The following is a 26,262-nucleotide window of genomic DNA, read 5'->3' on the forward strand; positions in this document are numbered from 1 at the left end:
TTGCCAGGTACACTATGGTGATATAGACAAGCTCCAAAGAGAGGGGTTATTTATTTGGACTTTATTGCCATTTGCTACTTTTTGTTATCAATGTCTAAGGCATGGGTCTAGGGTATAAAGAAGCATTTCTTTTCCAAATAATTTTATATCAGTGCAGAGGATTTTTAGGGTATGCACTTTGAATACTTATGATGTCATACTTACTAATCATGGGCAAGTTAAGTTCTCTAAGCTTAATGGTTCTAACTATAAAGTGTGGTAAACAAAATACCTAGCTTCCATGGTTGTTAAGGGTTAAATTAGTAAATGAATGTTAATTTTGGATACAATTGCCAGCATTTGATTAAAAAAAACATTTTGTGTAACCTATTTATAATCTGATATTAAGGTACAAGCTAGGTAAATTATAGGCACATAGTGTTGAATGACTTTAATTCTATGGTCTTTTCTGTGACATTACTTTATCTTTTTCAGGTCCCCTCTGACTGGCTCCCAGAGAGACCGGTTCTGTCCATTGCCCAATCTTGTGGTCTTGTGGGTGACCCTCACTGTTTTCTAGTGCTTGCTTAGTTTTTGTCTCTGATCCAAAACTGAGCTGTTTCTTCTCATTTTCTGAATCATTAGAGAACTAAGGTTTTATGCTTGGGCCATAGGTTCATCAATCAGCACAGATTCAAAATACTGTCTTCCAAATTGCCCAGACTCTGACTTGGTAGTACTTCTTAGATTCTGCTAATTCACCTTCTCTGAACTCTTGCCTGAGCTCTAGGCACAAAGTATCCTACCATCCCCTCCTTAGGAGGGAATGCATAGTCACTCTCCATTCCTCTGTCAACTTGCTATTCCTGCAACTTAAGACCTGGATTATGTTTCTAAAATCCCGATCTCATAGCTTTATTTTTGACTATCTGGTGTTACTCCTGACCTTTGAAGATTGACAGTCCCAATCCTTGGTCCACTTTACACCCCTAACACTTACCAACATCTTCAGTTCTCTAAATATGCCTCTTGCCAGTCCCCAACTCTGAATTAATGCACTTGCCTGTTTCCTTTGCTTCTACTCTTAGGCTGGTTGAAGTTGCTGAGGAAAAAAGTCATTTATTCAGTAATGAACCATGTTACAAGTTCTTGATAGCAAATCTCAGCCAGGCCTTTGATGCCGCAATTTTTTTTTTTCGTTTTTCCTATTCTCCGTAGCATCTGTTCCAATCCTTTATACTCTTCTCAAGTCCCCAACCCTAACCATGACACCTTCATTGCCAACAACTTACATTGCCAGCAATAGAGCAACCTTCTGTTTCCTCCAGAAAACAAAATTGTGAAGGCATGAATTTTCTCAGCTTCCTCTCCTCTGCTTTCAAATTTAGCTAAATCTTGTGTTTTCTTACCCTGTTCCTTGAATCTTGGACGCTAACCGCTCCCACTTACGCTTCCCCACTCCAGCCTGTGCTTTTGGTTTTAATCCTTTCTGCCTTCTCCAGAGCCTCACTTCATTAATTATCCATTATTTTTCAGAATTTCAATTTTCCCCATTCCATTGGCTCCTTCTCCTCATCCTCTAAAGTTTCTTAACTTTTCCTCAGGCTTCTCTAAAACTTCCCTTCTCTCTCAGTCTACCTGCCATTTTTTTCCTTTCGGCTCTTTAATGACCAAACTTATAAGAAGAAAAGACTTGACTTTCTTTCTGTACCTTCTCACGTAATATTTCAGTTCTCTGTTGCCTGACTTTGACTTCTTTGACTCCACCAAGGTTGTCTCTCAATGACTTGCTCATTTTGAATCCAGTGACAGCTTGTCGAATTCCCACACTGACCTCTTTGCAGCACTTACGGATGGTTGCCTTCTTTGGACTTAGCAATGTGATTTTTCAGGTTCACTACCCACCTCTATAATTAGGCTTTCTTTGACTCTTCTTCTTCCTCTCTCCATTAAACACTAATGCTTCCTGGAATTTCATATCTCTCTCTTCTGAATTTCAACTGTCTTTAGTCTCACCTACTTTTCTGGCTTCACTGATTTGCTTATTGATTACCAAGTCTGTATTTCCAGCCCCAGATTTTCTGTGCAGCTCCTGATCTGTACTTCTAATTGTCTGTCGGTTTACTTAGATGCTCTGTAGGCATTGTGTCAGTCAAAATAGGCGAGGCTGTGCTGTGGTGACAAAAGACTCCAAAGTCTCAGTGGCTTACAAAGATTTATTTCTTGCTCACATTACACATTCATTGTGGCCCTCCTGAAGCTGTGACCTCGCTGTGCTCCTTTTGGAACCTAGGATGATGGAGAAGCATCTGTCTGGAACTTGGCCAGTCATTGTAGCAGAGGAGAAAAAAGATACATGTCAAGCCATATTCTGGCTCTTAAAGCTTCTGCCTAGAAGTGGCGCATCTCAGACCACATTTTATCAGTCAAAGGAAGTTACGTGGCCACTTGTGAGTTAATTGGGTAGGGATGTATAATGTACCCCCACCTCCTAGCCCCCCCCACCCCCACCAGAGGGTCTCTAGAATATTTGGCCCCAGTGATCCAATCTACCACAGGCGTTTCAAGCAAAACACATATAAACCCTTTCCTGATTGTTTTAGGATAATCCAAAACAATAGGATTCTCCTCATCCAAAAGGTATTCCTCCCCTGATTCTCTGTTCTTCTGTTGCTTGGTATCACTGTGTTAGTTAGCCAAGCTAGACAATTCTTAAGAGTTGTCTTTAAATTCTTCTCCTCTATTCCCCTCCTCCCTTCCTGTGTTCAGTTGGTCAAACAGTCTTCTGTGCTCTGTCCTGAAATCTCTTGTCTCAGCTCTTCTCTTGTGTGTCCCATCTGCCCTAGGCAGAACTCGTTAGGATTGCAGAAGACTCATAGAGGTCTCCTTTTTTCCATTCCTCTTTCACAGATGCATCCTCCACCTGCTGTCAGGGCTAGGTTTTTAAAATACAGATCTTATCCTGCCACTCCACTGCTCAAAAGTCTTTGTGTTTTCCCCCATTGCCTATGCTTGAGGGTACGAAATGCTTTCTTATGGTGTTCAGTGTCTTCCCGAGGTAGCCAAAGCATAATATTTCAGTTTGCTTTTTCAACATGTACTCATACACCTTCTATTACTGATGTGATTATTTCCATTTCCTATGTATATTGTATATTTTTATCCCTGGAATGACCACATCCATCCCACCTTTTTCCCCCCTCGTTTTTATAATAAGATATAATGTAGACACAGTAAAATTCACCATTTTTATTGTGCTGTTGTACAAGTTTTGACAAATGCATATAGTTGTGTAACTACACCCTAATATGAAAATGATTCCATCGTACACACTTGTCTTGTGCCGTTTGTAGTTAACCTTTTCCCTCACCTATAGCTGCTGACAACCACTGATATATATTCTGTCCCTCGAGTTTTGTCTTTCTCAGGACATCATATGAAAAGAAGTCATAGCCTTTGGTCTGGCTTCTTTTACTTAGCATGGTGCATTTGAGATTCAACCAAGTTTTTATATGTATCAGTAGCTTGTTCCTTTTTATTGGTGGGTAGTAATTTGTGATACAGATGAATCACAGTTTGTTCATCCATTCCTGACTTTAAAGGATATTGGAATGTCTTCATTTCTATTCCGTCCCCTCTCCATTCAACCTCTATGTATTCTATAAGGCAGGGGTCCCCAACCCATGGACCACAGACCAGTACCAGTCCAAGGCCTGTTAGAAACTGGGCTGTATAGTAGATGAGCAGTGGGCAAGCAAGTGAAGCTCCATCAGCCACTCCCCATCACTCCCCATTGCTCACACAACTGCATGAACTGTCTTCCTCCTCCCCCTAGTCTGTGGAAAAATTGTCTTCCACGAAACTACCTGGGCTCCAGAAAGGTTGGGGATCACTGCTATAAAGCATGGCTCAACTGTTTCCTCTTACCAACTTTTCTCACTGCCTTCCGTAAGGCCCTTACTACATTGCGTTGCTGTCCGTTGCATATGACTGTGATGAAGAGTAGGAGGGCAGGGTTATTAGTTCTCTCTGTGCCTCTGTCTTCATCCCCAGCATCTGCTGCAGAGCCTTGCACATGGTGCTCAAGCAATAATTATTAAAATGAACATGACGGGACCCTTTTCCCCCAGAGCAGCACCTCTTTAGGTTCTCATCTGTAGATTCCAAGAGATTTTTAAAAAGGGGATTCTATGGTCAAATAAGTTCAGGAAGTGCTGTATACTCCTTCTCCCTCTTGAAGGTTATGCATGACTAGATAAAGATTCTGAGAAGTCATGCAATAGAAAGGCCTTTTAACTTTGGTTTAAACCAGTGTCCCTCAAATTTATTTGACCATAAAACACCTAAATACATCCTGCAGAACTAACATTCCTAAAGCATACAGTTTGGGGAAGGATACTAGAATGATTACAACTCAGTTACATTTCCTCTTGTCTAGATAGGTACCCAAGGTCACATATGAATTTGATGGAATGAGACTTTTCTATACTCATGTATTTTATTATATGAATAGCATATGATACTCAACTGAAGTGAACGATAGTTAAAATGGAGTCAAATAAATTCCCATCAAATTTGTGCCAACATGCTAAATATACTTCCTATATGGAATCTTTCTGTACAGCAGAAGTGGTTGGAAATTGACCAAATAGCAAGATTTTTCTTATTTCTGCTTTTCTGGAAGTTTGATTTTAGAGTTTGATTATAGAAGAACTTGAGAATTTTTAAAATGTAAGCAATCATCACCTAATTTTGTGGATGGTTAGATTGAGGCCAAAAGATACTATGCTTGGTTCAATGCATGTAGTTGCAAGGAAGGGCTTAGAACTGAAACTTTGGTTTTCCTAATTCTCATTTCAGTACACTCCTCCTGATAATGCATGTGCCAGTGAATTCTTTTATTGATCCTGTACAAGCATTAGTTTTGTTGAACCTGGTGAACCAGTTCGAAGATTCCTTCATCTTAACTTTTACTGGAAGTTGACTTTTTTTTTTTTTAACTCCAAATAAAGAATAAAACTGATTTTTTTCCCTCAGGTAACTTGTCCATCTTAAATGTCTTTTTTTCCCCTCTGTGAACATACCAGTGTGTCATCTAAAAAATTGATGACAATAATGCAGCCCAAAGCCACAGGTAGAATAATTCATTGTCTGGATTCCCTTAGTGAAACCGTGGAGTATATTTGTTTGTGAAAATATTTAAGGATGAAATAGTTGGGCCAAGGGAAATTTACAGAAAATTCAACATCTTGAATTAAACTGATTTTCAAGAGTTCACTTAAGAGCAGTTTACTTACTTGTTACTAATGGCCTGAACCCAACTTAGCTCTTTGATGACTAATTATACCCTTTTTTTTTGGTAGGTAGGGAAAAGTGGCAATGTACCAGCAGGCACTACTGTGGATAGCACCATCACACATCCATCCGAGTTTGACTTTTACCTCTGTAGTCATGCGGGAATTCAGGTAATTTGGAAGCTGGTCCAGATACTTGTCTTGATAGGGAGGTGTTTGAAAATTCAGGAACTAGTTTAAGTAGACTTGTCATTAAACACTGTACATAACTTTGTTAATACTTGTGTCCTAAAACTGTTACCTCTTGGTCTGAGTATCTCCTTGTAGGTGTGCTAGGCAGGACTATTTCTGAATTTAGGTAGGTTTCCATTCTCCTCTCAGGTAGTACACCCATGTCAGAGACAGTAATCATACAATTCTTTCTCCAGGGAACCAGCCGTCCTTCACATTACCAGGTCTTGTGGGATGACAACTGCTTCACCGCAGATGAGCTCCAGTTGTTGACTTACCAGCTTTGTCACACCTATGTGCGGTGCACACGCTCAGTCTCTATTCCAGCCCCTGCCTATTATGCCCGGCTCGTAGCCTTCAGGGCAAGGTATCATCTGGTGGATAAGGATCATGACAGGCAAGTTTCTCAGGCAAATAAAATCTTTCTGTTTGTGTTGGCAGTATGTTTCTTTTTAAAAATGAGCTTCCATTGAAAACTTTTAGGAAGAGCTAAACTTCCTTTTAGGGTCTACATTTCATGGAGCAAATAAAATTACATGTTACGACTTTTGGTCCAAAAAGCTGATATTGTGACTTTTGGTCCAAAAAAGTGCCCAGGCTCGTTCACACTTGTATGGTATGTCTGTCCCCCTTAAAAAGGAATCTTATTTGGAACTGCCTGTGGTTTTCCTTTAGAGCCAAATGCATTTCAGTTCTGCTCAAATACTAAGCAGCCTCGCAAGACATCCAGCCCAGTGCCCTGGCTCCAGTCAGAGCAATTACAGGCCTGTGGATTCCAGTTCATGCAAGGGGGAGGTCCTGACCAGGTCACTTTACTTTCAGTACAATCTTGGAGAATGCATTAGAAGGAACCTGGGTTTGTGTTGGGAAGAGGTGGGGTACCAGACCATTCTCACCCCTAACTAAAGATCTCAAAAGAATCAGACATATTGACCTGTTACTGAGCTACTATTGAGTAGCTAAACAAGTTCTCTCCATTAATTTTTCTTTTCAAATGACCATCTGTGAAGTATAGCAGTTTCTGGGCTCTTCCCCAAGTCTGAATTCAGCTGCTAAATAGTAGACATTCCACTGCGAGTCTATTTCTGTACGGGTTGAAAGTACTCTATTATGGAAAATGCCCAGCTGTGGCTTTGTACCTTTCATTCTGTAATATACGTATTCATTCAACACAGTTATTAGGTATTCACTGTGTCCCCAGCACTGTGCTAGGTACTACAATCAGTAAGTTGAGGAAGACATGTCTCCTGGGATTTTATGTTTCAGTATGGTAGACAATACAGGCAAACATAAAACCTGACGATTAGCTCAAAGCAGTAGAGATGAAAGTGCAATTGAACATCAGAGGAAGTCTGTTAGAGATTTCGTAGCTGGATGGGTAAGATTTGGCTCTATAAAGAAGAGAAAAGAATTTTCCAGGCAGAGGGAATAACAGACACAAAGAAGACAAGACAAGTGACGTGTTTGGACAGTAGCAAGTTTTCTTTGACTGGAGCATTTGAATAGAGATAGCAGGCATGAAGCTGGAAAAGTATGTTAGAGCAAGATTATCTTTGTTCAAAGTAAAAGGCTAGTCATGGGATTAAATAGATATTATTTAACAGTCAGTTGGATGTGCGTGACAGAGAAGAGGATGAAGTAAAAGATGACCAAGATTTTGAGCCTAGATGATAGGGGGTAATAATAATTTAAGTAGAGAACTCAGGAGGGATGATAATTTCCCATTTACTAAGCCCTTTGTATCACATGGTGCTCTTAAGAGGTATGTTCAGAAGTTATTGTTATCCTAAAAGATCAAGTTCAGAGGGGTTGTTACTTGTCCAAGGTCCTATAGCTAGTAAGGGGAAGACAAGAAAGGCTGGTGGCACAGTATCATTTGCTGAGTATCTGTTATGTTCCAGCAGTGTGCTCAGCACATTCACTGATTCATCAAATGGTTATTGAGACACTGTTATATGCCAGGCACTAAGGATTTCCTGGTAAAACACAAATCTACTAGTTTCTTGGAGATTCTATCCTGGTAGAGGAATAAATAATTATCCAAATAATGATCTTTTAAGTGAAATAAAAGTAGAGGATTTCATGAAAGTATAGTTCATGTGGCTCTGACCTGAACTTCAGAGTCAGGGAAGATTTCTTTGGGGGAAATGACATTTAACTGAAAACTAAAGAACAAGTGGGCATTAACCAGACATAAAAGACAGGGAAGTCCCTGCTTAGGCACTGATAAAGATCTGGGTCTTTGCAGACACTATGCTATTTAATTATTGCAACAGTCTAAATAAGTTGTATTTTTCAATTGAGCAAACTGATGTTTAGAGAGACATTACAGATTACTTAAGGAGTCACAGTTTGAGCTCAAGATCTCAAATCCAGTACTATTCATGCTATTTGAAACCTGAAGTTTGAAGTGGTCTTTTGTTACACTATTTTTTTTTTTTTTTTTTGCTTTCTTTTTTTTACAGTGCGGAAGGCAGTCATGTGTCAGGACAGAGCAATGGCCGAGATCCTCAGGCCTTGGCTAAAGCTGTGCAAATCCACCATGATACCCAGCACACCATGTATTTTGCCTGAGAATCTCAGAAAAAGAACTCAACCAGTTTGTTATCCCACGCAGCCTCAAAATGTTTCAAATGCCTACTGCCTCTAGAGAGAGTCAAGTTGACTTCAGGTGGTCTTCTACCAGCAACTCGGAATAGTTGCACTGAATCTATACTTCACAGCACTGTCTGATGCATCAACAAAATTGAGCCATTTTTTAAAAGTAATAGATACTCATAGATTATCTTTTCTGATGCACTGGACTGAATTTTTACCTCATCATGCAAAGGCTGATCAGCCTGAACTTTCTAAAGGACTTTATGAGAAAGGTTTCTATGGACTATTTTGCTAGCTGTGGTGTTCACCGCATCCCTCTAGTCTTACCAGAGAAGATTTTTTTTCCTTTTTTCTGTATTCATTGAGTGGGGTGTGTGCATAAATGGGAGAGAAAAACCAAACAATCTACTTTAGTTCAGTGTAACTATTTAATTGTGTGGGTCCATAGGCTTTTTAATGGAGATTTCTGACTTCGCCACTGTAAATGCCTTGAATGAGCATTAATTTTTTTGTAAGTTTTACAGAATTTTATGAGTTTTTACTACTTTTCTCTGTTGATCTCTACAGACTGGTGCTGGTGCAAGTACAGGCTGCCAGGCAATTGCACTATATTTGGCTGCAGATTCAGACAGGCAGTTCTCTTATTTGGTTGACTTTTGTGAATGTGTAACACAGACAGATGTGATGCATGCCATGATGACAGATAACACTGCCATGGCAAAAGTACTCATCTTTCCCCCTCTTTGGAAAAAAAAAATTAGCTTTTAGTATTTTTCAGAGTTCTCAAAAGTGCCCATTTTATGCTGCTGTGTGGTTTGTTAGATCTAAATGATTTTTAAACTTTTCTCATAGAAACTTATCTTTGGCAATAAACATTTTTTAAAGTCCCTCCTCTTCCTCCCCCTGACAATGTACTTTTTTAGATGAGATTTCGGTATGATTTTTATCAGCTGTTTCTTATAGATCATAATCTGGCAATTTCTGAAGCTGGTCAGAAAAGACATATATTTCCATGCCTTTTTAAATAATTATTTTTAATCTGTTTTATAGTCACAGTTGGTGTCCTATCACTTTGTTTTAAAATAAGCTAGAACCAGGATGCTTCCTTATTGGATAGGCTCTGCTAATCCTTAGGGTACCTTGAGTGATGCTGCAACTTGCAAAAATGTACCAGCATTTAAAACTTTTTTTCCCTGGAAATCAAGGTCACTCACAATTACTTGTAGCGCAAATGTTTTGCTTCTCTTTCAACCTGAAATACACTTGGTGGGGTTTCCTTCCTTTTATTAAACTAAAACTGCATAGAAAAGGTCGATTTTTCTTAATAGATTTTGGATCCTGTTCACAGGGAGACAGGATTCCTTTCTTCTTCAAACAAAGGGAGTTGATCTAAAGCAAGCATCAGTTACAATGTGGGGGAAAATGTATTTTGTATTTAGTGTAGATAATACTTTGTGAATGGACAACAGTTACATAGAGTCTTGATAGTTCCAGGCAGTGTTTCCCAGCCCACCTTTTACTGACTTGTAATTCTCTGTCCTGGAACCTTGGGAGTGAGAGCTGGAAGGAGGGATAAAAGGTCCAGAGCCCTTCCATATGGTTGAGGAAGGTGCCGGGGGAGGAGACAGATACAGTGTGGTAAAACATTTTTGCCACCTCTGTCTGGAAACTGCTGGTGGGGGAAACACTGGATCTAACAGTGAAGGATGTTGCTTGAACTCATTAGCTGATCCAAATCTCTTAAACTAGCCTTCTCAAAACCCCAGCAATATAAAGCACTGTTTTCCTTCAGTCTTTTAAACAAGCTTGTAAATACATTAAAGTTTACATTTCCATGTGCTGTTGATCAGCGATGCCACCAGTGTTTGCTGAGACTGGTCTCCGAGAGTTTTATAATGTATATCGAATCCTAAAAGCTCATTAAGATACGAGTGCAGACGTCCTTGTTCTCTGCATAGAGTGGGATGAAAGCAAGCTCTGTAATTGAGGCACAACATGGGCAGGAGTGAAGAAGATGGCAGATGTTAATTTCTTAAGATTTTCCTTTTTTGCAAATACCTCACTTGGGCACTACAAATCAGGACACGTTGGTGAGGCGCTGGCTGCTGCTTTTTATTCACACTTGTTCAGGGAGAGCACAGAAAATATCCTTCAGCTTGGCTACCCTTGACCCAAGAGGAGGAAAAACAAAAGTTTTCTTAGGAGATGGAGGACTTGCTGGAGTCCAGGATGTGAAGAACTCTTGGTGGCTGGCTGGCTGATGGGCACCACATCTGGACTTGAGTGCCTCGGACTTGCTTGTTAATAATGCACAGAAGAAGCGTCCCTTCTCACCATCTCCTGGCATGTATGAAGCAGGGAGCGAGGCAGAGTGCCAGGAAGCCCTGACTCGCCTGCCTGCTCTTGGGCTATATGCTCGACCTTGAACTATAGTTTGTAAGACCTCAGTCAGTCCTAGTACACTGGGGCAAATCAGTGTAGTGGTGGAGGAAAAGCCGGGAGGCCTATTTTTATAGGAAAACAGTACCTTGAAGGGTGCAATGCTATAGTTTTAGACAAAAGGAAGGACAGAGAACTGAGATTGTTGGGGAAAAAACTTGCTGAGGGGTGAGTAAGAGGTAATCACTGCAGAATCAGAGTTGCAGCAATACTCTTGCATGCAGGTCTGAAAGCATAGTTTTAATTTGGCTTGACAGTTTGAACACAGTAAACCCTTGGGACTGAATCATTATGCATGTGTCAATCAATGGGAAGTGTGCATTCTCTAGAAGTAGGTTTAGACTGTTTGGTTGTTTTTTTTTTAATGCCGCCTGTTTAGGCACTGTCATGTGGTGTGAAAGATTTAAATGTAGCAATGCTAAAGAGTAACAATTTGGGGAGAAGGCACAGGGACCTTCAAAGAGTGGTGAAGATCCAAATGTTGAACCCATTATGTTTTGTTGTGGTGGTTAGCTGCAAAGTGAACTCACTGGCTTAACACAGCCAGCAGTCTGGGCAGGCAGAACATATTCACTCGTACTATAATTTCTATTTGCTGCTTCCAAAGGTGACGATTTACAAGCAGACATATTCTATACAGTCTGTGTTTTAGGATCTGGTGCCCAGTCTATATCAGAGCTTACCTAACTGGTTCAGCTACCTGTATGAAAAGGTAATCCGCTGTTTAATCGGGCCCACCCTCTCCACCCTGCCCTAGCGACCCTCTGTGGATGTGCTGTAAGATTTTCTTGCTCGATAGCAAGGTGGTAGCTCTGCTTTCATTTTAAGAAAGTGGAGGCTGAGGGCATTGTATCAATATTGCTTCAACTCCAGGGACTTTTTCCTTGTAAAATTAAAAGGAAGATCTTGTTATTGATTAACCATTTTCTTATCCCTTGCTATTGACATATTCATGCTCTTTCTATGTCTAGTGACTGAAAAAAATGTTTGCATTTGTTCATTTGACTAATGGTGTCATTTTTGTTTCGATATTGTTAGACTTGTAATGTTTTAAAATGTATTTTTATTAAATTTGGACTGGATGTATGTCTCTAGCAATACGAGGTACTTTTTAAACTATTAAGGGAGGGGTGATATCCCCATGTTGAGATAAGATGATGGTTGTTTAAATTTGCAAATTTTTTTTTTGGCCTGCAGGGATATTTTGTGTTCATGTGTCCAAAAATGAATAAATTGGCATTCTTTTGCCAAATGTTGTTTTGTTTTGTTTTGTCAACTGCCTAATAAATATAAATTATACTATCATAGCAATACACATGGTTACTTTTTAAAAAGAAGTTTGAAAAAGAACAATGGGAAAAGTTCATGTTTTTAACTCCTGGGTCTCCCTATTTTTATAAATTGTTATTTGGGAAATTTAGAAGAGCTTCTCGGAGCATTTCACATGTGAAAACGGACAAGCTTCATCCCGGTTCTGGGTATAGCTCTTAACAGGAAGATCTATTTCAGTGATATTCTGAGAAAAATCTTCAGGCTCCAGAGGGCAGTATGGCCATGTACTTTATAAGGCTGACTTCTTGAGAGGAGGAGCTGCCCGAATTCACCCATCCTGCGGCTATCCAATCTCCTGTCTTTTAATTTTTAACAGCAAAGCTGTTTTGTTAAGTTATGGCAAGGATAATGCAGAGATTTACACAATGTGGCACTTATACTCAGGTAATTTGTAGTTTACCAAAGGACCAAGTCCTGCTAACAGCCAACTTTACTACAGGTAGTTATTTTTTCCCATCAGTACAGTATCCTCTTCTCCATATTTGTTATCAATCATTTATCATGAGGCCAGAATATGCCAAGCTCTGCCTAGGTTGCAACACAGAAAAGTAAAAACTTAATTCTTCAAAGAATTCATTTTAATACAGCATAAGGTGGGGAGGAGGAGGCAGCAAGATTAACATTATCTGAGTGCCCAGTGTATGTAGTCACTTTATATTGACATCCCCAAAACAATCTTTTGAGGTCGATAGTGGTAGCCCCATTTTAAAGATGAGAAGTCAAAGCTAGAATCTGAATCCAGGCCTATCTAACTTCATTATACCTGCTACTGAGCATGAAGCTATAGGAACTTAAAAAGGGAAACAACTTTGGTCATGGGATGTCAGGAAAGACTCTACAGAGTCATGAATTTTGGGGTAGTTCATGAAGCATGACAGTTTGCCAGGTGGACAAGAGGGGAACAAGGGGATTCTAGACATATTGTTTCCTTACAGTAGGTTATAGTAGCTATAATTTTTATCTACCCAAATTCTTTCACTTATTACTTCTTTAGGTAACAGAATCCCTCTTTCCTATGGGAACCCCATTATTTGGTGTGTTTCAAGTGAGTCCAAATGGCCTTCCTCCTGCTTCATCCTCTACCATTTGTGTTACATTCATGTACATCCCTGGGGGATGTGTTACAACAGCTACGATGGATCATGTGCCCACTGTTGTGGGGGGGTGTGGCCTGGCCAGCAAGCAGGGAAGTCACAACATAGTTACAAGGCATGTGCCTCTTCTGTCTCTTTTTCTGTCTCTTGGCTCAAAGCCCTTGTCTTTATTCTCCAGAAGCTATTGGCATGTCTTTAAGGAGAAGAAAAAAATTAGATGGGGAAACTAGCAACTACATTACAAGTTGACTGGAGAAGGAAAGAAATTATTTTAGTTTAACAAACATTTCTGAAGCTCCTATTTTGTGCCAGGGAATACAAGGATGAAAGACAAAGTTCTGGCCATTGAAAAGTTCACTTGGGGGCCGTATATGTCACAAGGTAGCTTTGAGGGTTAAGTACTATGAGAAATATATACACGAACCATGGGACCCCTTCAGTTGTTAACCCAGTTTGGGGAGATTAAGGAAGGCTTCTTAGATGACATGATGACTGAGCTGTTTTACAAATAATGTGTGCGTGCTCAGTCATATCTGATTCTTTGCAACCTTGTAGACTGTAGCTTGCCAAGCTCCCCTGTCTGTGGGATTTTCCAGGCATGAATACTGAAGTGAGCTGCCATTTCCTCCTCTGGGGGATCTTCCTGACTGAGGGATTGAACCTGCGTCTCTTGGGTCTTCTGTGTTGCAGGTGGATTCTTTACCACTCAGTCTTACAAAGAATAAATGAGTTTTACAAGGTGAAAGTACGAATTCTTGTCACGGGCAAAGACACGAGGAGAAAACAAAGATCATGACTTGTTTGGATGAATTACAAGTAATTTCAATACTCTTAGATTGTAAGGGGTGTGTAGGGAGAAGTGATGTGTTAAAACTGGATCATAGAGGCAAGCACCAGCTCCTGACAGGACAGGACTTGAATGGCATTCTAAGGAGTTTAGAGTTTGTCCACAGGTACAAGGGAATAGAGCAGTCTGATTTGTGTTACTTATGCAGTCAGTAGTGGAGTGGGTAGTTTGAAGCTGAAGTTCTGTTGAAGGGAAGTTAGAGTTGTATTGTTGGTAACTCAGCTAAAGATGATAAGGCATGAACTTGAACAGTGATGATGCAGTTGGAGAGAAGGAATGAACACAAGAGTTATTCAGAAGGTAACAGGGGCCTTCCCTGGTGGTCCAGTGGTTAAGCATCTGACTTCCAAGGCAGGGGTTGCAGGTTCAGTCCCTGACTGAGGAACTAAGGTCCATCATGCCCTGGAGCAACCAAGCCCGAGAGCCACAACTAGAAGAGAAGCCCCTTTGCTGCAACAAAGACCCGGGACAGCCCGAAAGGAAAGAAAGTAGAAGAAGCAGAACTTCAGGAAAGTGGATTTGGAGAGTATGGAGGAGGAAGTAGACTCATTAGAAGGGCTCCCAGTTTTCTGGCTTGGGTAGCTGGGTAAATAACAGGGCCACTGAGACAGTAAGCACAGAAGGAGTAAATTTGTGGGAAGGAGAAAGGCATGAGTATATCTATCTATATATCTATCTATGCGTGTGTGCGTGCATGCTCAGTCGCTCAGTCACGTCTGACTCTGCGACCCTATGGACTGTATAGCCCACCAGGCTCCTGTGTCCATGGAATTATTTTGGCAAAAATACCAGAGTGGGTTGCTATTTCTTCCTCCAGGGAATCTTTCTGACCCAGGGATTGAACCTGAGTCTCCTGTGTCTCCTTCTTTGGCAAGAGAATCCTTTACTACTGAACCACCCGGAACGCCCATATCTATCTATATGCACATCCGTACTCTATTGGTTCTGTTTCTCTAGGGAACATTGATTCAGATAGGCTGCTCTTGAACGAGGGCGGGGTCCTATGTTCCTTGCACCACCCCTCCCCTTGCACCACCCATGTCCTCTGCCTGCCTTTTGCCTGTGGAAAACTTTAGTCAAAGCATAAGTTTAATCAGAGAAATGAGAACATACAGAAACAAAGGAAAACAGTCAGAGGAGACCAAATAGTAGCAGTGTGCTCATTAAGTGTTCGGAGAAGGCAATGGCACCCACTCCAGTACTCTTGCCTGGAAAAGCCCATGGACAGAGGAGCCTGGTGGGCTGCAGTCCATGGGGTCGCTAGGAGTCAGACACGACTGAGCGACTTCACTTTATTTTTTCACTTTCATGCATTGGAGAATGAAATGGCAACCCACTCCAGTGTTCTTGCCTGGAGAATCCCAGGGATGGGGAGCCTGGTGGGCTGCTGTCTATGGGGTCGCACAAAGTCGGACACGACTGAAGTGACTTAGCAGCAGCATTAAGTGTAGTTGAAAGCCTTTAGTGGCTATAGATAATATTCTGAGCCATGTCCTGTGAGCTGTCTTAAAGATACTGAAACCCTCACCAGGTGAGGAAGTTAACTACATGATGACCAGACTGTACCCACGACATGAGCTGCCACAATTCCCAGAATTGTCCTCAAAGAAATGGAAACACACCAACCCTGGAACTGAAGATTAACTGTACCTCAAACAATCAAGATGACACTGGTCAGACCACTGATGACCAATCTGAAGATGACTGTCAGAGCTTACTGTGCTGTTTCTGCATGTAGGGCCCTCTTTCTGTCTATAAAAGCTCTTGCCCCATTGATTGCCAGTGTGAGTGGTGGTGGGAGATAGCCTCTGGATAGATGTCCAACATCCCTCCCTGCCCCAGTTGCCAGCATCCAAAATAAAGGAAACTTTCCTTTTCACCCCTAAAACCTGTGTGGCTCAGATGGTAAAGAATCTTCTTGCCAATGCAGGAGATCAGGGTTCAATCTCTGGGTCAGGAAGATCCCCTGGAGACGGGAATGATAATCCACTCCAGTATTCTTGCTTGGAGAATTCCATGGACAGTGGAGCCTGACAGGCTACAGTCCATGGGGTCACGAAGAGTTAGACACGACTGAGCAACTAACACTTTCCTTTTCACCAGTCTGGCCTGTTTATTGGATTTTGAGTGGCAAGCAGCCAGACCCCAAGCCTTTTGGTAACACTGTTACTATCTTTTCTTTATTTTTGATTTTCTACACATTTACTTTAATAGGCCTAGGCATCTTTGTACTTACCCTGCCTAGAACTTTGTCTTATTCACCTTTGTGAAACCAGCATGCAGTGTCTGGCATATAGTAAATACTCAACAAATGTTAGCTAATATTATTATTTGAGGAAATCCCTCAACACAAAAGTCAGAAGACAAAAAGTAAAGGCAACTCAAAGAAAATAGAGCATGCAAAGGGAGCACAAGAAAGCTCCCCCCAATCCAAATTGTATTTTATATTCTCAGAAAGATAAAAGAAGATACCATATTCATTCAACAAGAAGAGACTGTAACAATAGGAACAACTTGAGGGAAAATAATAAGATAGCAAAAATTTGTAAATTCATTCACGAAACAAATAAAATCCATAGCCTCCCACAGATATTTAAGAAAGTCATGCTTGAACTCCCCTCCATTCTAACCTTTGCTCACCAGTGATCCTCTCTTCTAATTCTGCACTCCAATCTCTGTGCTCTCTTTCCTTGTCCCTGCTCCTGGCCCCTGAACTTGATTGGCATTTGGATTTGGTTTCTCTCGGTTTTAATCCTGTTTTCTCCAACTTCCTTCACTTGGCTGCCCTTAGAGTCTCAGTGTCCCCTGTGACATTAACTACCACAACCCTCCCACAACCCATATGCATGGGGAGGGAGGTGCTGGGGGGTAGGCGATTCAGACTTTAGCAGTAGTGAAAAGTTGAAAAAATTATTGTTAGAAAGTTACCAAACACAGGGACTTCCCAGGTGGTCCAGTGGTTGAGAGTCCGCCTGCCAATGCGAGGGACACAGTTTCCATCCCTGGTCTAGGAAGATTCCGTATGTCACAGAGCAACTGAGCCCACGCACCATAGATACTGAGCCTGAGTGCCTAGAGCCTGTGCTCCTCAAGAAGAGAAGCCAGCTTACTGCAAAGAAGAGTAGCCCCCGCTTGCCACAGCTAGAGAAATCCCACACACCGCAATGAAGACCCAGCATAGCCAAAAATAAATAATTTTTTTTAAAAAGATACCAAACACAATGGCAACTTATTTTACATATCACGTTTCAATGAGCACTCATTTTTATATATGTACAGGATTTTGCATTATGTTATTTCATTAACTATTACATAATGAACAGTTACCCTTTTTCAAGACTGAAGTCATGTCATTTTGTGGGTTAGGCAACCATTTATTGAATACCTATTGCCTGCTTGGCATTGTGCTAAGCACTGAGGCTACAAAAATCAGTAAAGTATGGTTTTTCTTCATGCTTTTGAGACTTTTACACATTTAAAGGGAGGAGGAGGAAGGAGAAGGCTATATCAATAAAGGAGAGCAGTTAAGTGTTACCACATGCACCACAGGAAGCGAAGCAGGGACACGTGGGAGGGAACATCAGGAAGTTGTCACAGACACAGGAAGCCTTGAGCTGAGTTTTCACATACAAGTAGATTTCACCAGTCAGATGGAGTAGATGTTGAGGTTTTAGGCGGTTAATAAATCATACCCCTTTCCCTACAACAGTTCAGAACCAACTGAAAAATAGCCATAGAGATCAGATGGTGGGGCAAAGAGCCAGATGTCAGCTTTATTGCTGATAAGACTTAGATAAGAGGACTTGCTTAGAATTGAGGGCAAAAGAGAGTATGCTAAGTCACTTCAGTCGTGTCCGACTCTGTGCAACCCTATGGACAGCAGCCCACCAGGCTCCTCTGTCCACGGGATTCTCCAGGCAAGAATACTGGAGTGGGTTGTCATTTCCTTCTCCAAAAGAGAGTATAACATTCCCCTAATAGCTCAGATACTAAAGAATCTGCCTGCAATGCAGGAAACCTGGGTTCAATCCCTGAGTCGGGAGGATTCCCTGGAGAAGAGAATGGCAACCCACTCCAGTACTCTTGCCTGGAGAATTCCATGAACAAACCATGGGGTCCTAAAGAGTGGGGCAAGACAGAACTATTAACATACTTACTTAACATATTTGCCTTCCTAGTCACGGTGAGCACAGGAAAAGCTTGGTTTTCCACAAAGGGAATTTACTGATTAAGCAATTTTCCAAATTTACTGATTAAGCAATTTAAAATAAAATGGAAAAATAATTAAATCCCATTTAAATAGCATCAAGAATAAAAGTGTTTAGGAACAAATTTGAAAAAAAATGTGCAAAATCTGTACACCGAAAACTATAGAAATTAAACACCTACATAAATGAAGAGATGCACTATGATTATGGATCAGAAGACTCGATAATAGGTGGCAGGTGGGAGGGAGCTTCAAGAGGGAGGGGACATACATACACTTATGGCTAATTCATGTTGATATATGGCAGAAATCCACATAACACTGTAAAGTAATTATCCTCCAATTAAAACTAAATAAATTTAAACTTTAAAAAAAGCCAAAAAAAGAAAAAGAAGACTCAATAGTGTTACCCAAATTGATCTATAGATGAATTCCAATAAAAACTTCAGCAGACGTTCATAGAAATTTATTGCTAATTCTAAAATGTATACAGAAATTCAAAGGACCTAGAATAGCCAAAAACAACTTTGAAAAGAAAAACATACTTGGAACTTATCTGTGGAGGATGCAGTCTAAGATGGCCCCATGTCCCCACCTCCTGGTATACAGGGTCCTCCAGACCCGGGTTCGATCCCTGTGTTGGGAAGATCCCCTGGAGAAGGAAATGGCAACCCACTCCAGTGTTCTTGCCTGGTGAATCCCAGGGATGGAGAAGACTGGTAGGCTGCAGTCCATGTGGTTGCTAAGAGTCGGACACGACTGAGTGACTTCTCTAAGTGTGGACAGGGCCTATGACTTGGTTCTAACCAGTAAAGTCTGTCAAAAATGATGGGATGGGATTTTTGTGATTACATTATGTCTGATTCTGTTTGCTAGCAGACTCACTAGAAAGTCCTTCTCCCCACTCCCCTCCCTTCTGACTGTGTTGGGATGCCAAGGTGGCAAGGAACTGGGAGCGGCCTCTAGGACCTGAGGGCAGTCTCCTGCTGCCAGCCAACAAAAACAGAAACTCTTGGTTATACAGTTGCAGTGAACCAAATGACAAGCATAGGAGCTGGAAAATGGACTTTTTTTCCTAGTCAAGCCTCCAGATGTGAACCCAGCATGGCCTGTGCTTTGAGATATTAGGTGGATGATCTAACAAGCCATGCTTGGATCCTTAACACACAGCAACCGTGAGATAATAAATGTATATTGCTTTAAGCCTCCAAATTTGTGGTAATTTGTTACGCAGGAGCAAATGATTAATATGCTACCTCATTTCAAGATTTATTATAAAGCTACAATAATCAAGACAGTGTGTTGTTGGCATAAAGATATACATATATGGAACAGAATAAAGAGTCAAGAAATAGACCCATATATAAATGGCTAGTTCATTTTCAACACAAGTGCCAGGGCACATTAATGGGAGGAATCTTTTCAACAAATGGATAGATGCGTGCAAAAAAAAAAACCTGACTTTTACCTCTCACCATATATAAAAAGTAGCTCAAAATGGATGCTAGAACTAAATATAAAAGCTAAAGCTATAAAACTTCTAGAAGAAAACATGGAAGAAAATCTTAGTGATCTTGAGTTTGTAAGTATTTTTGAAACACAAAAGTCAACCACAAAACAAACATATCAATAAATTGGATTTCATGAAAATGAAAAATTTTACTCTTCATAACATACTGCAACGAAAAAGAAGAGGCAAGCCACAACCTGAAAGAAAATATTTGCAAAATGTATATCGGATAAAAGACTTTATCTAGAATAAATGAAGAGTTCCTACAACTTAAGAAGGCAAGTAATCATATTAAAATGATTGACAGGGACGTCCTTGTCCATCCAGGAGTTTAGACTCCACACTTGCATTGCAGAGGGTGCAGGTTCCATCCCTGCTTGGGGAACTAAGATCTCACATGCAGGTACTGCAGCCATAAAAAGTTAAAAAAAAGATTGATAGATTTGAACAGACATTTCACCTCAGAAAATATACGAATGGCAAATAAACACTTGAAAAGATACTTAACATAATTTGTCATTGTACATGCCAAGTCACTCTTTGCGACCCCGTGGACTGTAGCCCGCCAGGCTTCTCTTGCTATTCTCTAGGCAAGAATACTGCAGTGGGTAGCCTTTCCCTTCTCCAGGGTATTTTCCCAACCAAGGGATGGAACCCAGGTCTCCTGCATTGCAGGCAGATTCTTTACCATCTGAGCCACCAGGGATACCCGAAATTCTCATACACTTCTGAGAATGTAAAATGAGGCAGTCACTTTGGAAAACAGTTCGGCTACTTTTAAAAAGTTTTTTAAGTTCTTTTAAAGTTACACACCTACCCTAAATCCTGCCCACTTGCCTCCTAGGTGTTTACACAAACAACTGTCCCTAAGACTTGTAGACAAATATTCATGTTTTATTTGTAATGGCCTCAAATTGAAAACAACCCAAATGCCCATAAACATGTGAATGAATGAACAAATAGTCCTATATCCACGTAATGGAGAACTATTCAGCATTGAAAAGTAATTGACTCATACACACAGCAAGGTGCTTCCCTGTTGGCTTAGCCGGTAAAGAATCTGCCCTCAGCACGAGAAACCTGGATTTGATCCCTGGGTCGGGAAGATCCCCTGGAGAAGGGAATGGCAACCCACTCCAGTATTCTTGCCTGGAGACTTCTACGGACAGAGAAGACTGGCTAGCTATAGGCCACGAAGGCATCACAAAGTGTCAGACGCTACTGAGTGACTAACACACACACACACACACACACACACACAGAGCAACTTGGGTGAATCTCAAAATAATAATGGTGAGAGAAAGCAGCAGCCAAAAGAAGAATTTATTCTGGTTATATAAAATACTAGAAAATGAAAACTAATCTATTGCAAAAGCAGACCGGTGGTTGCGGAGTGGAAGGCAAGAAGAGACAAGAGGTAGGATTACCAGGGGTGGTAGGAAAGTTTTGAAGTTGATGGATGTGTTCATTTTCTTAATTGTGGTGATAGGGTCATACGCGTATACTTTATGTCAAAACTCATCATATTGCCCATTTATTGAATGCCAGTTAAGCATCAGTACAATGGAAAAGAGCAGTTGCAAGACTGCAAGCTTTCTGCAGCCCAGAGACTGAAATTAGGGGTGATGCGCGGCGCTAGGTCGCGCATGCTCAGTTCTTTCTTCGTGCTCACCAATCAGATCCCAGCTCGACGACCTGGCCCGCTGAGGCCAGTGGACCTCAGAGGCCGCCATGGTGAGATGGAGTCACACAAGAAGCGCGTGGCAGGGCTGCCTGAAGCCTTCCAGAACTCTGTGGCTTTCTATCCTGAGCGTACAGAAGCGCCAGGGAAGAACTCTAAGCAGGTAAGTGGCTTAAACTGGCGTCCATTTTGAAACAGTATTTTGAAAGTGTATGGAAAATAGGCCCGAGACGGTAGGGAGATAGCCGTCGATAGGCTGTGGTAATTTTTTTCTTTCTCATTGGTCTCTTCGTTCAATCGTGAACTCTTGGAGGGATAGGACTATTTCGTACTTATCACCAAAGTACTCTTGTCCAGTGGCTGGTGGTCAGAAAATTTTTGTTGAAGGGGTTGAGTAATCTCAGGTCACACAAGCTTGTAAGTAAAGCGCTTTTGACTCCAAACCCTGAACTCTTCCCTTCCAACCAAAATGAAAATGTGAAAAATATTGAACCTTCATTTTGGGATTCAGCAGTCTAATCAGTACAGTGACTTTGCCAGCCTTAAAATGCCTGCCATCAGTAATAAGGTATTTCCTAGGGTGAGTGGAGAGACTGGAGTGTTTTTAAATATTAGGCAAGATTGATTTAATAAATATTATGCACTTACTTTTCTCCAGGCAGCTCATTTGGCTCTGGATGTATCAGTGAGGAGGGTGGACATTGTCTTTGCCCTCACATAAAACAGACAAGGCTGTATATTGTCGTCCTGCTTATTTAACTTCTATGCAGAGTACATCATGAGAAATGCTGGGCTGGAAGAAGCACAAGCTGGAATCAAGATTGCCGGGAGAAATATCAATCACCTCAGATATGCAGATGACACCACCCTTATGGCAGAAAGTGAAGAGGAACTAAAAAGCCTCTTGATGAAAGTGAAAGAGGAGAGTGTAAAAGTTGGCTTAAAGCTTAACATTCAGAAAACTAAGATCATGGCATCTGGTCCCATCACTTCATGGGAAACAGATGGGGAAACAGTGGAAACAGTGTCAGACTTTATTTTTGGGGGCTCCAAAGTCACTGCAGATGGTGATTGCAGCCATGAAATTAAAAGATACTTACTCCTTGGAAGGAAAGTTATGACCAACCTAGATAGCATATTCAAAAGCAAAGACATTACTTTGCCAACAAAGGTCCGTCTAGTCAAGGCTATGGTTTTTCCTGTGGTCATGTATGGATGTGAGAGTTGGACTGTGAAGCAAGCTGAGTGCAGAAAAATTGATGCTTTTGAACTGTGATGTTGGAGAAGACTCTTGAGAGTCCCTTGGACTGCAAGGAGATCCAACCAGTCCATTCTAAAGGAGATCGGTCTTGGGTGTTCTTTGGAAGGAATGATGCTAAAGCTGAAACTCCAGTACTTTGGCCACCTGATAATGAAGAGTTGACTCATTGGAAAAGACTCTAATGCTGGGAGGGATTGGGGGCAGGAGGAGAAGGGGATGACAGAGGATGAGATGGCTGGATGGCATCATCGACTCGATGGACGTGAGTTTGAGTGAACTCCGGGAGTTGATGATGGACAGGGAGGCCTGGCGTGCTGCAGTTCATGGGGTCGCAAAGAGTTGGACACGACTGAGCAACTGAACTGAAAACAGACAAAATAATTAATAGAAAAGTGTGCTAAGTGATCTAAGACCTCTTTTTATTTTCCCTCTGAAATTTGAAATTTTACTATGATCTGCTCTTATGTGAGTTTTTCACGTCCCCCTACCTTTTCCCAGTGTGTTGAGCACAGAATAGTTCCCCATTGGGGTGCTCAGCCTGTTAGGTCTGAGAAAGTTTTTTTGTATGAGATGTTTGATAATTTCTTCTTTTCCATTTTTTTCCCTCCTCTTTGCTGAATTGGAACTTCTGTTGTCCAGCTGTGGAACCTAATAGGTGGCACCTCTAATTTTATTTCATTTTCTGTTTTCCACCTCTGCTTTGTTTTACTTTCCTGGGATAATTTCTCAACTTTGTTTTTCATGTGTGAATTTACAGTGTTAGCTATTTTAATATTTTACTTTAAATCTTTCTTTTTGTTATAGTCTCTTGTTTAGTGAGTGAAGTATCTTCTGTCTTTCTGAGAATGTAAAATGGTTTGTGGGGAAGTTTTCTGGTGTTGCATTTGCATGTTCTCTATTTCCTTTGAGTTGTGTTTTCGGTTTGTTTTGTTCTCTGACTTTCATGTTGGAGACTTTCCTCAAAAAATATTAGCTAACATTTATCGAGCACTTACGGTGTCGTGGGCAGAGTTCTAAGCTCTTACAGATACTATTTAATCATCATAGTAAGTAATGAAGTAGGTGCTATTACCTGGAATTTATAAATGCTAAAATGAAGGAGATGAGAGCTTGAGTAACTTAACAAAGCTGACATAGTTTAAAAGTGGTGGAGCCAAGATAATCAAGGTAGTCTGGGTTGTGTGTTCTTAAGCTCTATTCTATTCTATATTGCCTCTTTATTTATTTAATTGAAGTATAGTTGATTTACAGTATTGTGGTAGTTTCTGGTGTACAACCAAGTAATTCAGTTACATATATGTGTGTATGTGTATATATATACACATATACATAATTTTTTTCAAATTGTTTCTATTATAGATTATTATAAGATGTTGAATATAGTTCCCTGTGCTATGTAGTAGAATCTTGTGTTTATCTATTTTATCTATATATACTGTATCTGTTAATCCCTCCTCCCCTTCCCCTTTGGTAACCAAGTTTGTTTTCTGTATCTCTGAGTCTGTTTGTAAATAAGTTCATTTGTATCTTTTTTTAGATTCATTATGTAAGTGGTACCATGTTTGTCTTTATCTGACTTTCTTCAGTTAGTATGATAATACCTAGGTCCATCCATGTTGCTGCAAATAACATTCAGTTCAGCTGTTCAGTCATGTCTGACTTTTTGCTACCCCATTAACTGCAGCACGCCAGGTTTCCCTGTCCATCACCAACTTCTGGAGTCCACCCAAACCCATGTCCATTGAGTCGGTGATGCCATCCAACCATCTCATCCTCTGTCGTCCCCTTCTCCTCCTGCCCTCAGTCTTTCCCAGCATCAGGGTCTTTTCCAATGAATCAGCTCTTTGCATCAGGTGGCCAAAGTATTGAAGTTTCAGCTTCAACATCAGTCCTTCCAATGAACACCCAGGACTGATCTCCTTTAGGATGGACTGGTTGGATCTCCTTCCTGTCTAAGGGACTCTCAAGAGTCTTTTCTAACACCACAGTTCAAAAGCATCAATTTTTCTGCACTTAGCTTTCTTTATAGTCCAACTCTCATATACATACATGACCTCTGGAAAAACCATAGCCTTGACTAGACGGATCTTTGTTAACAAAGTAATGTCTCTGCTTTTGAATATGCTATCTAGGTTGGTCATAACTTCCCTTCTAAGGAGTAAGCATCTTTTAATTTCATGGCCTATCTGCAGTGATTTTGGAGCCCAGAAAAATAAAGTCAGCCACTGTTTCTACTGTTTCCCATCTATTTGCCATGAAGTGGTGGGACTGGATGCCATGATCTTAGTTTTCTGAATGTTGAGCTTTAAGCCAACTTTTTCATTCTGCTTTTTCACTTTCATCAAGAGGCTCTTTAGTTCTTCTTCACTTTCTGCCATAAGGGTGGTGTCATCTGCATATCTGAAGCAAATGACATTAGTCCATTCATTTTTTGATGGCTGAGTAATATTCTATTCGGGCTTCCCTGGTGGCTCAGATGGTAAAAAATCTGCCTGCAATGCAGGTTCGATTCCTGGGTCAGGGAAGATTCCTTAGAGAGGGGAATGGCTACCCATTCGAGTATTCTTGCTTAGAGAATTCCATGGACAGAGGAACCTGGCGGGTTCTAGTCCATGGGCTTGCAAAGAGTCAGACATGACTGACTGACTTTAACTTTCAATATTCCACACACACACACACACACTCACACACACATATGTATCACATCTTCTTTATCCATTAATCTGTTGATGGACACTTAGGTTGCTTCCATGACTTGGCTGTTGTAAATAGTGCTGCTATGAACATTGGGGTGCATGTATCTTTTCAAATTAGAGTTTTCTTGGAATATGTGCCCAGAAGCAGGATTGCTGGGTACTGTTTTTAATTTTCTAAGAAATCTTCATACTGTTTTTGATGGTGGCTGCACCATTTTATGTTCCCACCAGCAGGATAGAAGAGTTCCCTTTTCTCCACACCCTCTGCAGCATTTATTATTTGTATACTTTTTGATGATGGCCATTCTCACTGGTATGAGTTGATACCTCATTTTAGTTTTGATTTTCATTTCTCTGATAATTAGCAATGATGAGCATCTTTTCATGTGACTGTTGCCCATTTTTATGTCTTCTTTGAAGAATATTTAAGTTGTCTGACTTTTTTAATTGGGTTGTTTGGTTTTGCTTTTTTTTTTAAAAAAAATATTGAGCTGTTGGAGTTGTTTGTTTCTGATTTCCTTTGCTTACACTGCCTCATATTTAAGAATGAGAACTTGCTTCTGATTAAAGATGGTGGGTCACACACCCATATTTACCTGTTTCTTCCACTAACCCCTCAAAACAAGAATAAATGAGTAAAATAATAAGTAAATAAATAATACATTGAAAAAAAAGATACAAACCCATAATGACCTGCATAAAAAAGGAAAGGAGAAAAAAGGAATAAAATTTTGGAAGTTAGAAATCCTGTGGACCAATGGTAGCTGAATTTGCATGTCCCAGAAAGCTAAATCCTAAAGTGATGTGGGTAGTAATGGTGGTTTAGTTGCTAAGTCGTGTCCAACTATTGCGACCCCATCAACTGTAGCCTGCCAGATTCCTCTGTCCTTGGGATTCTCCAGGCAAGAATACTGGAGTGGGTTGCCATTTCCTTCTCCAGGGGATCTTCCCAACCCAGGAATCGAACTCAGGTCTCCTGCATTGCAGGCAGATTCTTTACCAACGGAGCTACGAGGGAAACCCTTGATGTGGGAGAAAACCAAAAGGCAAACTAATTTTTCCTGCAGTCCACCTTCATTTTTTTCTCTCAAGC

At 40.8% G+C, this 26,262-nt stretch overlaps 2 protein-coding genes across 4 annotated transcripts in view; both read left to right on the forward strand.

The window, feature by feature from the left end:
- Positions 1-11,793, forward strand: part of LOC147374982 (protein argonaute-4) — a 38,042-nt gene extending 26,249 nt beyond the window's left edge. For both annotated transcript variants that reach the window (XM_086379050.1, XM_086379040.1), the window contains 3 exons: positions 5,343-5,444; positions 5,702-5,901; positions 7,970-11,793. In XM_086379050.1, coding sequence (XP_086235176.1) covers positions 5,343-5,444; positions 5,702-5,901; positions 7,970-8,078 — 411 coding nt within the window. In that variant the 3' untranslated portion in view covers positions 8,079-11,793. The remainder of the gene's footprint in view (positions 1-5,342; positions 5,445-5,701; positions 5,902-7,969) is intronic.
- A 9,427-nt stretch (positions 11,794-21,220) lies between these two features.
- Positions 21,221-26,262, forward strand: part of AGO1 (argonaute RISC component 1) — a 55,008-nt gene continuing 49,966 nt past the window's right edge. Inside the window, exon 1 of one of the 2 annotated variants that reach the window (XM_086379092.1) lies at positions 21,221-21,375. The gene's annotated coding sequence lies outside the window, so the exon portion shown is untranslated. The remainder of the gene's footprint in view (positions 21,376-26,262) is intronic. The other variant, XM_086379083.1, reaches the window with a different exon arrangement.

This window comes from Bos grunniens, chromosome 3 (assembly GCF_055505025.1).
Source record: "Bos grunniens cultivar Pamir isolate PY7600 chromosome 3, Bosgru_T2T1.0, whole genome shotgun sequence".
Classification (NCBI taxonomy): Eukaryota; Metazoa; Chordata; class Mammalia; order Artiodactyla; family Bovidae; genus Bos; species Bos grunniens.